Below are 18,155 nucleotides of genomic sequence, written 5' to 3'. Positions count from 1 at the left end.
GTAAAAGGAAAGTGTGCTTGACATTTAACCATATGTATTTAAACACAGATGAAATTCTGGAAGGTAAAATAAATTTTTTTGAAGCATCCTCTTTGTATTCCATTATTCTATTGACCTCTCTTTGGGTGCTGCATCATGTGCTGCACCCCTATTTCTAGTGCCACTGCAAAATATTTTAACCAATCCTGACTCTTTGGAGAAAATATCAAATAAGTTTTTAAACATTAATGTCTTGATAACTGAAATGAAAAATTGACTCTTGTACTTCTTTTTGAATGAAAGTATTGTTTATTTGAAAATATTATGTTTATATGCAATTTGACATTCTATAGTTGAAAGGGCAAGTCATGGTATGATTTAAATTTAGAATCATTTAAAATGACACAATGGTGAAAGGTTGATGCAGAAATTTCATCCTCTGAGTGGTTGTTCTGCGGAGTGCTTTGTAGTTCTCCAGATCAGCATCATGTTGTGTCACTAAAATCTTCACTCCTTGCCAACCTTAGGCTATCACCAGGGTTCAGAGTAGAATCTGTACAAAAAGAGTGAAGGTTAGCAACATGGAACAGCCAATTTGATGTTGAGGCACTTACAGTGTTTACCATAGGAAGCCTCAATAAATGCACAACAAAATGCAGATACATTTGTTGTTAGTAGCGAAACATATATGAGTATAGGTTGTATTTTTAGCACTAAACTCCCAGATTATTGGTAGAATATGCTTAGACATCACCATGGGTGTCATTACACATATCTCATTATTTGGGAACTTAATAACATATCCAATCGCACAGGATGCAATTTCTACCGGATACCATATTAGCTTCCCAAGCTACGTTCCTCCACTACAAGCTGCGAAACTAAGATGTTGCGATTTTCCTCACATAATTTACACCTGTTTTTTGTGTGGGGCAAAAGTGTGGTATTTCAAAACAAGTTATCTTGTAAATATGGCATTACAAGAGGGACTGTTATCCTTCTTTGGATGTAGACCTCTATTTCTATAAATTAGATTTAAAAACTTTTGTAATCTAAATCATAAGTAAAGCCCACTTTATAGTCAATAAAGGCAACATTTGCAAGATTATATTTTACAATAGCACAACACTTTTAAGAGTATAAACCAAAGAAGACTAGACTTTCATTTGCACCCCCACCCTCCTGTCCACTCAATTGCAGGGTAGGTGAATCACAAGCAGAAAAATATGTAAGAGCCTAGGTCCATTGGCATTGTCCAAAGGGCATAATTCCATTAATCCGTCATACAGCACATAAGCCATATCTGGGTAATCTCCTTCGCTTGACCAATATGTGGGTCCTCATTTCAGTCAAACTACCTTAACACTCTCTGCCTTGGGGAACATATCAGCTCCCTAGGATCAACTGGGCCTAACTAATATAACGTCACCAAGAGGGGACTCAAGTACACCTCTGAGTTAAAGCCCAAGACGTCGATAACCTTCTAAGGTCACTAGCTTCACTGTGTTGTGGCATAATTGGTTCTCTGTCTCAATGGGTGTGAAACGGGTCTCAGTTTAAAACCACTAATTTTGTTACAAGTAAGTACTTTTCTGAACTCATCTATGTATCATTAAGTCTAGTTGGAAAACTCAGACTCAGAGTGTGTCGCAATTCATCCTACCTCATTAATATTCATCAGGTAAGTCGCAAATTATGATTCCTTCCACTTGGAGGCCATCACAAGGATGGTGGGCTGATGGGATCTGCGAGTCTCAGTTATTGACTTTGAAAAAATATTTTTTTTAATGCAGCTGTTTTCCCTGAAGAAAATGGCAATGCATTTAAAAAGATGAGTTTAATTCATTTGCTTGATTTTTGAAATTCACAAACGGGTGACAGTCCAAATGGGAACACTTCGTTTTTTAGCATGGCTGCCATGTCAATGTGGGGGTTGGCAAAATGTCAATGCTTTCAATCTGAATTTGGTTGCAAAGTATCGACACATATGATACCAAACTGGCATTGAAGAGGCGCCCTCAACACCCTAGTTCCATATACTGAACTGGTATCCATTCAGAATCTCGTACCGCAAATGTTGAATGTGAGGAGATATGACTGTTAAATGCTTTGTACTTCACAGGCAATGCCATCCAATCGTTTAGAAACTGAACATTTCTTGGAACCACTTTTAGTGTCATATTTCATCCCTTTAGCAAACAGAAGATGTAGGTATTTATGTGTCTGTGTGTAGGTGTAGTAACATTTGTGCATGTGTGTGTGTGTGTAATTTGACATTTTCAATACTGTTTGTAACTGGAGACACAATTATATTTGCTAACATACCATGGTATAATATTCAATAATGACTTGGAAGATACCAGGAAATTAAATGTGGAAAAACTAGTTGAAATGGGAGATGTGCTAGTGGATAAAGGGGTCCCTCTGCCATTCTATATAGTAGACTTGGTTCCAATAAAATGATGGCCACACTTCTAGAGTTATTGACTTCCTCCATTGAATCAATTTTGTCAACTCACCAGTTCTGAACCTTTTATCACTGTTGAACAGAACATGATTCTTCCGTAATCCAAGATTTGACAAAACTCTCCTCATCTTTAGCAACAAATCCATCTGGCATCTGATATTCCTGTTCCCGCTCATCATCATGATGGCCACAAACTCCACATGTCTTGCCCTTCATCCACAAAGCTGGTCTAACCTTTATGATAAAAAAGGAAAGAGACCTCTGATGTAAATATATGTAATCTTGTCAATATGGCCAACACCACAGTGAGTGGAATGCACCAGAATACCTGGCATGTGACTCCATTGTAGTGAAGTTTCTCAATGCCAAAGTCAGGTGCGAGCAGGATCAGCCCATCAATCTCCTTTTCAATCTTCAAATGCGGTTCTGGAATCAAAAGAAGTGTAGCGTAGTTCAATTTCAAATGAACCAGGAACTACATAATATATTGTGGAACACATGCAGCAGAGATCAAAAAAGTGCTAGAGATAAGAGAGATTTATTTATCTGTTAATGAATAGGAGATGTGCATCTATTTTTAATTTGAAACATCTATTTAGAATGCAACAAGTCTGCTAATAAACATGCTGACTATGCAGCAGGGCTCCTTTAATTGATTTGCAAGGCATGTGCAATCTCTAGAGAACATTGTCCAAATAATTACAGGCCTGTCCAATGCCTAATCATTGCACTTTATAGACTAACAGTAAAGGCTTATCAATTCCACGTTAGGTTTGACTCAATAATAAAGGGAAATACATTTGTGCTTGTTTGTCAGAATATTGACTACAGAAATATTGACATGGTCAAATATTGTGGATAAAATATTGACAACTAGAATATTGTGTGAGGATGTATATAATGGTAAGTGTAGCGTTACTTTTCTTAACTTTACGTCTCTGTATCTTTGGGATATATATTGTTGTGGTATTACCTGTGGAGGTAAGTAAATTTGTGCATACCTATGCCTATTTATCTGCAATATATTTAGGTACTTAATATTCTGGTCACCCGACTTTTTTATGTCAGTTTTCAAAATGCAATATTCTGGTACCATAACCACATTTGTATTTGATTTCACTTCTGGTGATAGTTCTGAATCACATTTCAGCAAACCTACAACATTGCAAGGAAAAATGATTCACATGTCATCAAGGCAGAACATGGTGTCTATGTATCCTCAAGCCAATTCAGATACAGATTTTATGATCAAACTCTCTACTGTAGATCAAGCCACAAAAAGTCAGCGTGGAAAATCTTTAAAATGCGAGAATTAACTTTATTGGTAGACCCCTGACCCTTAAATGGGTCCTCATTTCAGTTGTGATGGATTGATTGTTTCATTATTGACGTATCCAATAATACTCTGTCACCTACCAGAATGTGATTCATATGGCAGCCTGTTCACTTCAATACCATTTATCGTCAGCTTAATGGAGTCAGCAGATGGATACATGTCAATATCACTGAAGAAGAAGAATATATTATATGTATGTTTTAATTATCTTTTAATTCAAAAGCAAAATCACATGCTTTGTTATGGTAAATGTGTGGGCCAATGCTTATAGCACTTTGCCCTGATTGTTTGATAGGCTTGCACTTTGAAATTATTGAAAGCCCTCTCTGTAAAACCATACATGTGGTTACTGCATAAACACTAACATGTTCAAGTGATGGCACTCAAGGATTTCCTTGACATATACCCAAGAATGAACATTGCACCTTCTGATTTGACACCCGAGAGTCATACGTTTCATCTTCCACCCAGAAAGTGGACTTTACCAACCACCCATACCACATGCCCCTTCTCTTGCTAGGAGTAACAGGCAGCCTGGGTATGCTTGACGGACCACCTTTTTTCTTATAGCCTGTCTTTGTATTGTTGTCTCATTCCTTTGAATTTTTCATCAGTTGCATTTTGGGATAGGACTGGTCTGGGTCAATAAGCAGGTGTCATTGTTTTACTATGCTTTTAATTACTGCAGAAATCCATGCTGCTTGATACACGTGATAGATCCCTCAGTTAATGAATAAGTTGTGTTTAGTGTTTGAATGGCCAAATTTAAAATAGGGATGCTTCTATTACAAGATTGTGAACTTCAGGAGGTATACCAATCAGTTCATAGCTCACTGTTAACATTATTGGCAAAATAGACATTTATCACTAACCCAGGCAAACAAGTAGCAAAGTGGACAACTACTCTTGGAGTCTACACCTGAAAACAATTTGTTGGAAATAGACTGACAAAAATCATCCTGCAGGTAAAAAGTAATATAGACCTTTGCTGCCCACTGAACCAAGCCCCTTCACACTATGTTCCTTAAAACAAATGTTACTGCATATGAACATTGTACAAACTAGCTTTAGTGATCGATACAAATTGTGTTTTAAATGGCAAATGGACAAAGTAATACAAGAATATGAAACTGTTCCCAATAGAGTCAAGCTGATCACATTTTGTCTGGTGTTGCATTACCACTGTAGTAAGAACCCAATACAGAGCACTGAGGTTACAATAAGCTCAGAGGAGAGCCAAAGGGCATTTTTAGAATGAATGTACACAAATAATCTAATACAATCAATGAAGGTACCTACATGTGTGATAGGGCATGCCTTAAAACATGTGTAATCTTTTAATTGTCATTAGGTAAACCTTCTGTCCTTCACTCTCCCCATATGACCATCATTTTTATTACATCTGTGAATTGTTCCGTGAGGAAATACAGACTTCCTATACCATTAGGATCCCTTGCTGTGAATAGAGCAATATTAACTGCTATTGCCGAGTCCTTTAATAAGACTAGTTTTACACAGAACTCAGCTGGGTCTCGCTGTCTGCTTCGTGGTTTATAAAGGCATTCGATAACCATGCCCCTTTGACTTCTAAATGAGCTGCTTCTCTATAGTACTCCTATGATTTAGCACAGGACGAAGTCAAACCCCGCAGGCCATAACGGAAATGGAGGGGATTATTCTACGTTCATGCTAATGAAGAGTTTAGAAAAGGCCTAGATGCATACAACAAAAATCTTTTTTTGGTCAGGCAAAATCATTTTCTTTTTTGTAATCAGTGACTCTTCAAATAAGCAGAAGGAAACCTTTTTTTGATTGTTGAGGAGCACTTTGACATTTCTAAAATATCCTTTTGCATGATTCCCTCATAAGCCTTCTGCAAGCAACTTGCCTTGTATTTGTGGAAAATGTTGCCAGCTTTAGCCTCGATATTTAGAAAGGTTTTTTTCCCTGCCTCCCAACCTAGAATTCTATTCTGAGAATGTATCTTTCTTCAGTCCAGATGACTAGGGAAGACCTACTCTCCATGACAGCCAAAGCAAAACGAGTCACCGCATTTGAACCTTGTTGATCAATTACCCAGCAATAAGCCTGAGCCTTTGCTTGTTTAATTAAATACTCCACTTCAACAAAGATTAGTTTCTATCACCCTTAAAAAAGGAATTGTTGTTGTAAAGTAAAAAAAAGACAGTCAGTGACTCATCATACACTTCCCTTTAAACCATTATTGCCAACACCACAAGAAATGTGTGGAAAGTATTCTATGTATTTATTTACAAGAGACACAACTCTTAGAGGATTCACAAGCTGACTTTCACCTACCACATACTACTGAATATGTTCTGTTATCTATTTTAGATGACCTATAAATGGACTTGGATCAAAGACACTTCAATGCCTCAATCTTCCTGGACCTATTTGCGGCATTTTATATGGCTGATCATATTTTCCTACTCAACCATATCATGAGAGAAGGCTCAGTGGGGAGTGAGATTAATTGGTTCTAATTTTTTCTTACTAGGCAATATCAAACAGTAAGGTTGGCACAGGGTACCACAGGGATCAACTTTGTCCCCTCACTTGTTCAATATAGACTTTACTCTCCTTGCTAAGGCTTTACCCAGAATGGGCTTAGAAATATGTATGTTTACAGGCCACTTACAATTTCCTCCTAGATTAGGTAATTGCTACTCATTCCCACAAGGTCTTTCAATGCCACATGCTTTTTATTTAGAACTAGATGGAAAACATAAGCATAAACTGAATAATGAAATAACTGAGGTTTTAGTCATTGATGGGAAATCTGACCTGTAGCTGGACTCTTACTGGCCGCTTGAAGTGCGAGATCTCCTCACTATTTTACCAGTAGTGGAAACTCTGGGAGTCAAAACTGATAGCTCATTAACTCTGTTCAGTTTATGTTACATCAATGGTCTCTTCATGTTTTTTTATTGAAGAATCTTTTGGAAATTACTTCCTTATCTGACAGAAGATGGGAAATTCATGCAATAGCAACAACTATTAGCTCCAGATTTTGTTACGTCAATTTGCTTCGTCTTTACCTACCTACTTACAAATTGAAAAGTCTGCAAGTGGTGCAAAATGCAGCTTCAAGTCTGATTTTGAGGATTTCCATCCACCAACCATCTGCTTTAAAGGCTGCACTGGTTACTTGTTAGCCAAAGGATCTACTGTGAGATACTCTGCATCCCTTTTAAATCTTTTATAGAAACTCTCATACGTTTGTAGCTCAGCGAGTGGCAAGATCTTGCCCTGACTGCAAACAAAGCTCCTCCTCAGATAACAGGCCCAGTATTCCTAAACTGTTTAAAACTAGAACCAGAGGGCACCATATTTATTTATGTCCTTCAAGGCTTTTGAATCCTGTGTCCCTACGTCTTTGAGCCAAACCTAATCTTGTCATGTGAATTGCAGACCTGATATTGTAAAATTGAATTTTTCACTTAGCATTCTGCAAGCATAACTTCTCACTCATCACTGCGAAGAAATCATTTGGTGAATGTGTGCTCTACAAATAAAATCAACATAACTCAGCAAAACATAACTGGCCATAACATTTTAATCCCTTACTATCGCCCTAATATTTCAGTACAGAAAATATTTCTGTTGTGTGCATCAGCACAAAAAGATTTAGCACTGCATAATAGGGTGCATTTCTGAATAAAGCAGAGTATACACAAAAGTGCCTTAGGGGCTGATTACGATGGCGGACAGACATCAGTCCGTCCGCCATCATATTGTGGATTGGTACGGCCCTCCTACAAGCCGGCAGTCCCACAGGGCTAATCATAATGTGACTGCCACTGTGGCAGTCACATTGACAATGTTTTGTATTGCGGGGGGTTCTGGCTCAGCAACACCCGCTGCAATACAAAACAGAGACCCCACACATAACCCTGCACTACGTGGCAGGCACCATGCGGTGCCTGCCACATGGTGCAGGGATATGTAGGGGAAAACATAGGTGCTCCCCAGTCCTGTGTCTGTAGGCCTGGGGGCAATCATTTCTACTGATTTTTAGAGTTGAACATCACATGTACACACTTTTCAACATTCAGCTTGTAAGAATGAAAATACTCACTAGCTGCCAAGTTTGACATTGATGGCCTTTTGTTCAGAAGACTCTTCCACTTTCTTCACCATCACCAGGAAGTTCAGATCAGGACTACAGTCTTGGACCAGGACATGGTAGCAGCTTCTGGGCATCGAGTAGTTAAAAGCGACATCATTGAAGGTGGTGATTGTGTCTTTGGAAACCGTGCAGCGACCTAACAAATATTAAACAAAAACTCAAATAATTATATTTGGATACTTTATCATGAGAAAAACAGAAACTCTAAAAACAGGGCCTTGTTCAACAATAATGTACTGGGTACTGGAAGTGAAAGGACACTTTTTAAAGCTTGGTGTTGCTAAATAGACCCCTTCTGTGGCATAGCTCCTCAACAGCATCCTATTTGCTGATGAGAAAATGCTAGGAATGGAAATGTCAGAACTTAGCCTATGTGATATTCCTGCCTCTGACCTCATGATGCCTGAGATCAAGGTTACCAAAGGGAAAGCCAAGGTTAACTGTTGCCACTACTAACTGGCAATCATGTTTAAACAATTGCTCCTATCATCAACACCAAGTGGCTGTTTGCGCAAATCTGATATTATTTATGCTCTTGTCAGCTAAATAAGTGCACATTTCCTTCTTCATGCTACACAATTATTTTGCCAGTGTAAAGTCATGGTTGCATGGATTAGAACAGGCCTCATTAAAATCTTGTATGTATTTTAAGTTTCAAAGCTCATGCCTTGACTGTGGTATAAGTATATATTATTGGAGTGCCTGATATTTGAGCGTTTAAAAGATTAGAAACCTATATGTTTAAATAATCATATTTAAAGTATGTCATAGCACCGGTTTTTATTGGGAATTGTGCTCAGTCATTTATAAAATTCCATGAACTATTTATTGAAATTAGGAAGAAATGTATATATTCAAAATTTTGCAATTTTATATTTGAAGTTTTTTACATAAATGTGTGATATGTTCTGACATGAAATAAATTCCAGACAAACAGCAAGTGTGGCCTTAAAATATTTTTTGTGCATTCGAGTGCAAAGGAATATATAGATGTAATATTGGCAAGTGTTTACCTCTGAGGTTGTCCAGCAGGTACTCAGGGGCTTCAGTAAAAATATTCCAGCTGGGGGACTGGATGGCTGAGACCTGTGTAGGGTGAGCAGCAGGGATTGCAACTGGAAGCTGAATGGATCTGTAATAAAGTGTGAGCTGCAGAGGAATCATAAAAAGGCATTAAATATCGATGGATCCACCCTTTATATTGATAGAAATGTGTTTCTGTCAGTAGCTGTAATATTTACCCTTGGAACCTGTATAACTGCATCAATGGATCTTGGAGAGCTTAGAGAGAGGACGACTGTTGCTTTCTTAGAGGGATTCTTCTGCATCTTTTCAGAGAACCCAGCGACAAGTGCAGCTCCTGGGACAAACTGTGCAACCCTGCATAAATAATAACATATTCATTCTTTATGCTGATTTATGAAGCATAAATTGAGGTGTAATGTTTTCATTAATATAATGCTATGTGTTGAAGGAGCATTTAAAAAACTTATCATGCTCCTTAATGGCTGTGTTTGGCTTGAGTTGGGAATCAAAAAATAGTTGATCTATTTGTAGGGAGTCATTTATGATCAGTTGAGATTTTGCAGTCTGTATATTTCAACTTGGAGTCTTTCCTTTAATCTTTTAAGTACATGTTCTGTACTTTTAGAGACATTGGCAATCACTTCATCAGCCCTTTGGCACGGCTCACATTTCCAGTGCCATCACTGTTGAGTTAGATCATTCCAGGAGATTCCTTTAGAGTGTAGAGAGTGGCCTGCCAGCCCACCAGGTCAGCAGAGGCTCTGGCCTTCATACTCCTAGCAGAGGACACCCCAGCAGATTCAGCAATCACTACCTGTCAGGCACGAATTGTTGCGCTGCTGCAGAGGCTTCATTAAAGGTTCTGAATATATGATGGCTTATCGCCATGCTTAATATGCCAGCTAGGCAAAGTATTTTTTTCTACAAGAACAAACTCCCAAAGTGGAAGTTTGTTCCAAAACAACAAAGTAACTATGCCTCTGACAAGTAGTGCAATTTTTCACTGAGTGTGTGGACCACTATGCGACTTTCCATAAGCGTAACATCACACCACTCTAAATAGCTTGGGGCGACTGCCCACTATGGACCTGTGGTCCCATGATTTCCAGAACACCATTTCGTGGTTTCCCACAGAAGAGCCAGCTGAGGTACACGTTCCTGCACATAAACAATCTTAACAGGCGAAATACTCTCTCAATGCGTTTTGCAGAATGCAACACATGTGGAAAGAGCAAAATACGAGGAGAAATGAAATATTTCTACTCATATCACTTGCTTAAGACCTGGTATTTCATGGTCATGTTTTTGGCACTGCCCCATACCTTGTAAATATTGGGCAATGTCAAAAAGCAATGGGTGTTGCGGCGGAATGTCCGCTGCAACACCCATTGCACAGCCCTTTCACGCTAAGTGCTGTTTGAATAGGGTCATTATTTACACAGTGGCGTTAAGCCACATTAAGTGGCTTAACTGCACCCTGTAAATAAGGCGAAGGAATAAAAGCCACCAGAACGTCACAAAAAGTGACTTTCTTGTGGAGTTAATTCCTTGTAAATATGCCCCCTGCTCTGCTACAGGTTCACCTCAATTTATTTAGGTTGTTGAAAAAATGCTCGACAGACAAAATGTCTAAATAAGCGGTGACTAACATCATGGATCAAATGGCTAGGCATCTGGTCTATTTTTTTGTATTTTTGGGTACATTTTGAATTTTGGGGCTGAATATCATGTACAGTTTGTTGGTTTGAGAAGATGTCTATTTTACAGTACTACAACAGATAACATTTTGAATTTCCAGTTTTATTTTCTGTGTTCTTAAGATCTACCCTCTTGCGTAACACTATAAAACTACAAGTTGAATTGAGATCTTCTATAGTGATAATGTGTAAGTCAGAAGGGAAATCACCTGTCAGTGTCTATGTCAGAATATAGCATTTCTTGCTTTTTATGAATAAATACAATTAGTCAATTGCTACATAATGTAGAAATGTTACCATTTTCCAGCCGATTTCAGTTTTGATGGTATTCTTGGCCACTCCACCTTCAGCCTCAAGCCCGGTTGGCTGCCAAAATGACCAGTTTGAGCCTTTGCAGCAATTTTGTAGTCTTGGCAATTCTGACCCCATTTAAGATAGGCCTAATCATAATGTAACAAACGTCATATATTAAATTTGATGTATTAAATACAGTGGAGATGTTACTCTACCCTGTGTCTTCTGTTCCCCACCTGGCTACATACGGCTGCCTCACCTGTGCTTCATGAGAGTTGACAACGACTGCATTTGCACAAGCACGCCATCTACTGGAGCCAGCGATTTCCACTGCATAGGCCTGGATCTGTGGCTTGGAGGTGTGGTAGTCGGCGTATACGATCACCTGGTATCCTTGTTTCTTATTGTCATTTCTCACAGCTTGAGCAGTAACTGCCAGCACTGGGGGCTTGTTGTCTCCCATAAATGCAGGCTAGAGGCATGTGACAAAAGTGGAAAACTGCTATTAAAATGAGGACCTGAAAACTCTGCATTAGTTTGTTTGTCAGGGTTGATGGACAGGCACTTTCCAACATGGATCTTTGTTCAGACTACACCTTTGTTGTGCTATACGTGGGACAATCTGCTCAGAGGAAAAGCCATATGAAAACATTTTTGATTTCCATAGTCGGGACTTGCAATGTGCTTCATCAACTTGTGTACACTTTACAATGCACATGCAACTGAATGAACTTATGATGTACCGCAGAATACTGAGAATCCATTAACTCTTCTCTCAGACAACTAAGGACTGCCACAATCCATCAAAGGTATTTTTAATCATAAAACTTGTTTGAGTCTAGAAATGTGGCCGCTCTAGAAATTCAGAGTTTTTGTAATAGTTTGGATAGCACCCAGAGTCCTTATACTGTGTCCCACCCCTTATAGAAGCAGGTCAGTGTTCTATCTCCACTTCCTCAGTGTTGGCCTAACGTAATTTGTTAATTTACAGAATCTAAATAGGAGCCCTCCCAAGATGTCCGACATGGGGAGATAATGTAGTTACTGATCTATTTTCATGCCGCACCTACCCTCTGAGATCTTCTGGCATTGGAGGCACTGCTACTGCTGCTGCTTGAAGAGCTGGAGCTGGACTGGGAAGAGGCTCTGTGTCCTGAGGCTCTCTTCTTAGGATTCTGGATTATTACAAAGCAGTTTATGAAAATGCACAGTTTAAATTCAGTTTAAATAAATAAGAGTTATGTCAATAACTTTCAAAATACAACTTTAAAATATATTTGCAGGCCTGACTGGTACTTAGAGATCTTAGGACTAACTAAACCCTCACAAGTGAGTTTGATAACCATGTATTTCTGTGTTTCTGGTATACACAATTTTACTCATCTTTCTGTCCTCCTGCTAAAGATGGCTTGGATTGAGGTATGGCAGGAATAAATGTGTTAGAAGGTCCTCCTTCCACATACAAGCAGCAGGTAAAGCATGATTATTGCTATTGTGTGAACTGAGCTAAGCAAATTAGATTTAAACATACTTTTATTTCTATCTACAAAGTTAATACTGAACTCCCAGACTATAGCCAAACAGTGTGAACTGTAAAAGCTACTTTATATGTTAATGTATTTATGCAATAATGAGTATGTCCTGATTTAGTGACTGGTGCCAGATGTACATAGACTTCCGTTTGTGATTACCTAATAGCAAATTGTTTTGGTTCACTATTAGCAAATCGCAAGCAGATATATAGAACAGTGTGTTTTACACTGTTTACAATTCCCAGTGGATCAGAAATTGACTTACCTCATTATTATTCATGAGGTAGGTCGCAATGAGCAACCCATTGGGAATCGCTAAAACACTAGGATGGTGGCCTGATGGGGCCAGCAGACCACCATGTCTGTGTTTGCTTTTAAATAAAGTAATATGGTTTTTTTAAATGCAGTCCATTTTCCTTAAAGAAAAATGGGATGTGTTTCAAAAACAGAAATGAGAGTAGGCATTGGACCTTGGGACCACTGCCTGCTCTTAAAAAACGTTTTGCATACATTCACAAAGGGGAAGGGGTCCCAAATGTTTTGCAACCGCATTTCCATCACAAAATATTCACACACACCACTGAGTGTCGCTAATAGGAAGGAACACCTTTAACACGCCCCCTTATACCAAATCGCGGACCCATTTTGAGATTCGTTAATAGGTTTACCCAATCGCAAAATAGGGTTTGGTACATGTTAAAAGGATTTTTTGTGGTCGCAAACTGCCCGATTCGTTCTGGCAATCAGCCCGTTTGAAACATCAAAAAACCTACATACATCTGTCCCTTTGTGCTCACCTGAGAGAAATGGCTTTGATTCCCACATAAAAACTGGAAAACCCCACATTCAGTTTTTTAATGACATATCTAACATGGTGCTAACATTACAGAAATATCATTGTTCATAACACATCATTCGAGAAAATCAAACAAGTATTATATATTATAAATATTAACTCTAAATTAGGTTGAATATAACTTACAGAGCTTCTGTATGCCGGGGTGAAATGTAGGTCATAAATGTCAGGGTTCGTCTGCAGGAGAAATAAATGAGAACACACATGTTTGGTGTGAACAATGAAGTGCTGGTCCTTTCTCTAAACATACAATTGATGTAGCTCAAAATAGTGATAATCAAGCCTGATGCATCATGTTCAACACTGTCTGCATCATTTACAAGACTGTCATTGCCAACATCCTATCATACATCTGCAACCAAGAACAGAACCTCAAGCAAAACATAAACAACATGCAGGAGAAAAGTCTCCAAGCTGCAACCGAGGAATTGCAAGAAGAACGAGAAGGGATGAAAAGGCTGCACCTACTCTGGATCCAAAGGTTGGAACAATATCCCAAATCAAATCCAGCAGGTCACTGCTCCAGTTCTGGAAGGAGCTGCAGAATCATCTTTCCAAGAAGGGCTCCATCACTTTACTTTCACCACTGCCATTTAATCTAAGGTGCCCCCACTCCATCAGTACCCCATCTCTCGTGATTACCGTTAATTCTACTATTAGCTTCATAAACCTATTTATTTTGTTCCCCATCTTCACCTTATTACAACAAATCCTATTTCTTCTCACCTATATATGTTGTAACTTGTCTCCTGTACAATGTTTCGTTGCATTGTAGTTAGATTTACACTTTATAAATCATATTCAAATTTACTTGATCATCACTTGAAATACCACTAATATTTCACATTCCAAAACATATTTCACATGAAATTAAATACCCGTAAATAATGTTTAAAACTCAACTTTACTACTAGCTTAAACTTAAATAGTGCACATCCATTCTTTCATTCTTCAGATAGGATGTCATGGTCTTCTGTATTAGAGGTGAAGGAGGGGTCAACTTGAATGAGTGACAGTCTTTATTCATTCATTTCAGCTTGACAGCCTCTGTTGAATGAGTTTCTAGTTCATCTAAAAGGCTTGAAGGGGGATTCTTTATCCTGATTTCATATATATTGTTACATCCAATTATCCAGAACAAATACCATTTGGCTTGCAAAATATATCATGAATAATGAGCTCTCATTTTATTTCAAAGGCTGCATTGGTTAAGAATTATGGCAGGATGGATGAAAAGGAAAAGCAGAAATGCATGGTAAAAAATAAGGGCTATCTATACCTGTTCTGCTGAATATTTTAGTTTGGCCAGGTTGATTTAATTATGCACTGTATTTACACACCTGTTATGACAGCTTATAGAATTTTTAGGTATTGGGAAGTTTTACTTATACTCTAACGGAGGGTCCCTGTCTTAAAAAATTATGATATCTTTTAAACATGTTCTCACAATACAGTGATTCTTTTTTGCGTAGTGTTGCTACGGTATAGCTGTGGGAAATGTGGTTTGTATGTGACATTATTATTCTATAATTAAAAACCTTCCTCAAGTCAGTATACATTATCAGCAATGTAAACAGCTGGAATCACTGCTGAGCACATACAGACTGTTTAAAAGCAGGATGGCAAGGAGGTAAAATCACAAGCGTGCCCCTCTGAAAGTGAACACGCAGACGGATCTAAAGAACTTGAAGAAGAGGAGGGAAAAGTACATAGGCAACACTAATGAGAGCTCTTGGGAGAAGCCATTGATGTACACAAGCAAAGTATTACTGAGGTCAAGTTTTCGAATAATTGAATTGAGGATTCTCCACTGAGTATACTACATGACGCTTCAGGTAAAAAGAAGGAATTGCAGGTCAACCACTGCTCATCGCTTGAGAGAATGCTGGTCAAGAGGAGCCTTCATACACATGCTATTGAGCTGCCCAATCATACAGATATATTGGAGAATGGTGTGTGTGAATCTGAAAGCAGCATTCAGACTTCCTATGGAACTGAAAGTACCTACTATACTTTAGGGCATATGGGAAATGAATGATGTCACTATGTATAAAAAAGCTTTTATCAGAAAAGTGTTACAGTAATAAATAAAGCAAGTGTACAGACATATTGTAGTCACCCCACACCCATTACTGGAGCATTAGCATTAACTGGTGAACAATGGCTGAGAACCCAATGTATGACAAAATATACTGCCTAAGGGTTTTGATTTGATTTTTGGAGTTTGTTTGGAACATAGTGGGCTGAATTGCACACCTCTAATTAACAAGTGTTGAATGTCTAGGAATCAAAATGAATCAACTGTATGAAGAATGATGATACAGTGTGGTCTTTGTGCTCTGCTCCATTTTGTTAGGTGAACTATACTCCTGTATGACTACAGGAGCTGGATGTTTGTTTCAGGTTAGCCCCACAGGGACTGCACATGAAGTCAGCTCAGGTGCAGATAAATAGACTCATCCTTGAAAACTACTACTTTAATATACCTTTTCAAAATGATATCATTCATATCACAATCAAATCAGTACATTACCCGTTTCCTGCGGGACTCGTTGCTACTGCTGCTGCTGCTGCTGCTGCTGCTGCTTGCACTGCTAATGCTCCATTGATTCCTGCGATTATGTTGATGTTGTTGTTGGCTTCCATGGTGAGAAGTTTGATGGCGCCTGAGACTTTTTCCTCTGTTGCTGCTGCTGCTACTGCTACTGCTGCTACTGCTGCTGCTGCTACTGCTGCTGCTACTGCTGTTTTGTCTCTTTTTGTCTCTGCTCTTACTGGCACTGTTTCTGCTGCTGCTGCTACTGCTACTGCTGCTACTTTGACCATTGTTCTTTCTAGACCTTCTGCTGTCCTTTTGCTGCTTGCTTCTTGAGGGGCTGCTAGATGATGATGATGACGATGATGATGATGATGATGATGAGGAGGAGGAGGAGGAGGAGGAAGTAGAAGAGGAACTAGATGAACTTGATAAACCTTTCTTCTTTCCAGCCTTTGCAACCTCAGCAACATTCGGAGTATGCTCCTTAGAATGTTTGTTTTTCCTCTGATTTTTCTTGTCTTTTTTAAGCGAGCTTCCATTTCTAACCTGAAAACAGAATAAGAATAGGAATACAAGATCTTGTAGTTGCTTTGCAAAATAGCATCAGTTGTTGTTGGTCTAACAACACTCTCTTGCACAGTTACATAATGTCAAAAGGCGTTTGGTGTGACCAAAATAATTTTTCACAATGCACCATACACTGTTATTTCAAATTATGTTGTTGAGATTATTAAATAAATAGTGTAACAGATATACACACTATAAATGGATACAAATTTAAAATAAAGAAATATGCAAACATATTTGTCGATATTGGAAACATTTTCCTCAAAATATTTATAGTGAATTTTTAGAAAAGCATTTAACACCATTTATGATGTCTAAAAACAACTACTTTAGTGGGCTAGTATAGTATTATGCCACCTACCGTATATTCTTCATCAATTCCCAGAATCTTCTTCAGCTTCATTTGAACCACAGAGTCTTCAAGCTCTTCACCTTCGTTCTCCTCCACAGTTACCATGGTGATTATTTTTGAGGCCGCTTTAGATCCTGCCTGGACCTCTAGCATCAGTTTCTCGATAGCTGCATCTGTATGAGCTGTAAGCAACCAGGGTAATTACATTATTTCATACAACCTTTAATATATCTTCAGATATCAATTATGTTCAACAGTCTGCACCCGAACACTAAAAAGAAATTTCTCAAATGTTGTGATAGCTGTACCTGGTTTTATGATAAGCTTGGCTTCATTCTCTCCAATTAATTTGTACAGAGGTGAATTTCTGAGGAAGGCAGCATTTTGTGATTTGTACTCGAGGCAGACTTGGAAGCCAAAGGTTTTGGCCTTCGCACAAGCCTGATATGCATTAGTACTTCTGGCAGCAGAGTGGTGATCTCTATCTTCTGTGGAGTAGGCGTACCTCTTGGACAAAAGTTCAGATGATACTTCCTGATTTAAACATAGAAAAATGATTATTAATAAATGTGTTTTTAGTGTTTGTATATGTAGTACGTATTGTGATTATCTTGCTAGCTCTGTGCATTTTGTGACTATGTAGGTAATAATGGTTAATTACTTTATCTCTCTGTTTGTCTGTCTTCCTGCACGTATAGCTAGCTAGTGATCATTGAGTCTGTCTTTTGTGCTTGTCGGTTTATCTGTTGCTCTATGTCACATGCAAATAGAATTTCTTTAGAAGTAGACCCTATTTTGTGAACATGAAGTCAAAAGGAATACAATACCACTTTTGCAACCTATTTTCATGTTATTCTTTGTCTTGGATTTCTTTTAAAATCCTACCCATTTATTGAATTAGGTGAAGTTTAGCATTTTAGCCATATTAATTTCTAAGTAAGTTTCACATCTGGTCACACATTATTCTGCTTTGCCCTGATCTGACATCTAAGTATTTGATTCAAAGTTAGCACTAAGTTTGAAACCTTACTTATTTATTATTCTTTTACATCAACCAACATTTGAACTATAAACAGAATTAAATTATCTTTACTGAAATGAGCATATTGATTCCCTTTTCAATTTGAAATAAAAAATGTCACATTACCAACATGCTGGCAGCCTCCGCTGATGACTTTCCTGTTGTCTCAAAATGTTTCTTAAGAATATTTGGCACAGCTCCTTGTGTCAGTAATGGGGTTCTCTTGGCTGTATCCAGGTCTTCTACATTCCTTGTAACAGCAAACACCTGAGCTCTGGGGACACAATTGAAATACTATGAATCTGTTGGATGGACTGGGACTGGGGCTGTAGAAGAAGT

General features: G+C 38.3%; 1 protein-coding gene across 1 annotated transcript in view; it reads right to left on the bottom strand.

Annotated features, from left to right (window-relative positions):
- Positions 1–265: 265 nt before the first annotated feature.
- LOC146834626 (vitellogenin-A2-like) overlaps positions 266–18,155 on the bottom strand; it is a 46,456-nt gene continuing 28,566 nt past the window's right edge. The window contains exons 20-34 of the mRNA XM_085602099.1: positions 17,943–18,090; positions 17,104–17,329; positions 16,805–16,977; positions 15,871–16,422; positions 13,464–13,514; positions 12,020–12,124; positions 11,209–11,421; positions 10,953–11,095; positions 9,174–9,312; positions 8,946–9,081; positions 7,882–8,068; positions 3,863–3,951; positions 2,775–2,872; positions 2,499–2,680; positions 266–532 (exon numbers count right to left, since the gene is read on the bottom strand). Coding sequence (XP_085458225.1) covers positions 2,516–2,680; positions 2,775–2,872; positions 3,863–3,951; positions 7,882–8,068; positions 8,946–9,081; positions 9,174–9,312; positions 10,953–11,095; positions 11,209–11,421; positions 12,020–12,124; positions 13,464–13,514; positions 15,871–16,422; positions 16,805–16,977; positions 17,104–17,329; positions 17,943–18,090 — 2,425 coding nt within the window. The 3' untranslated portion in view covers positions 266–532; positions 2,499–2,515. The remainder of the gene's footprint in view (positions 533–2,498; positions 2,681–2,774; positions 2,873–3,862; positions 3,952–7,881; positions 8,069–8,945; positions 9,082–9,173; positions 9,313–10,952; positions 11,096–11,208; positions 11,422–12,019; positions 12,125–13,463; positions 13,515–15,870; positions 16,423–16,804; positions 16,978–17,103; positions 17,330–17,942; positions 18,091–18,155) is intronic.

The sequence above is a fragment of the Triturus cristatus genome, chromosome 4_2 (genome assembly GCF_964204655.1).
Source record: "Triturus cristatus chromosome 4_2, aTriCri1.1, whole genome shotgun sequence".
Taxonomy (NCBI): Eukaryota; Metazoa; Chordata; class Amphibia; order Caudata; family Salamandridae; genus Triturus; species Triturus cristatus.
This window is presented reverse-complemented; position numbering and strand designations above follow the sequence as displayed.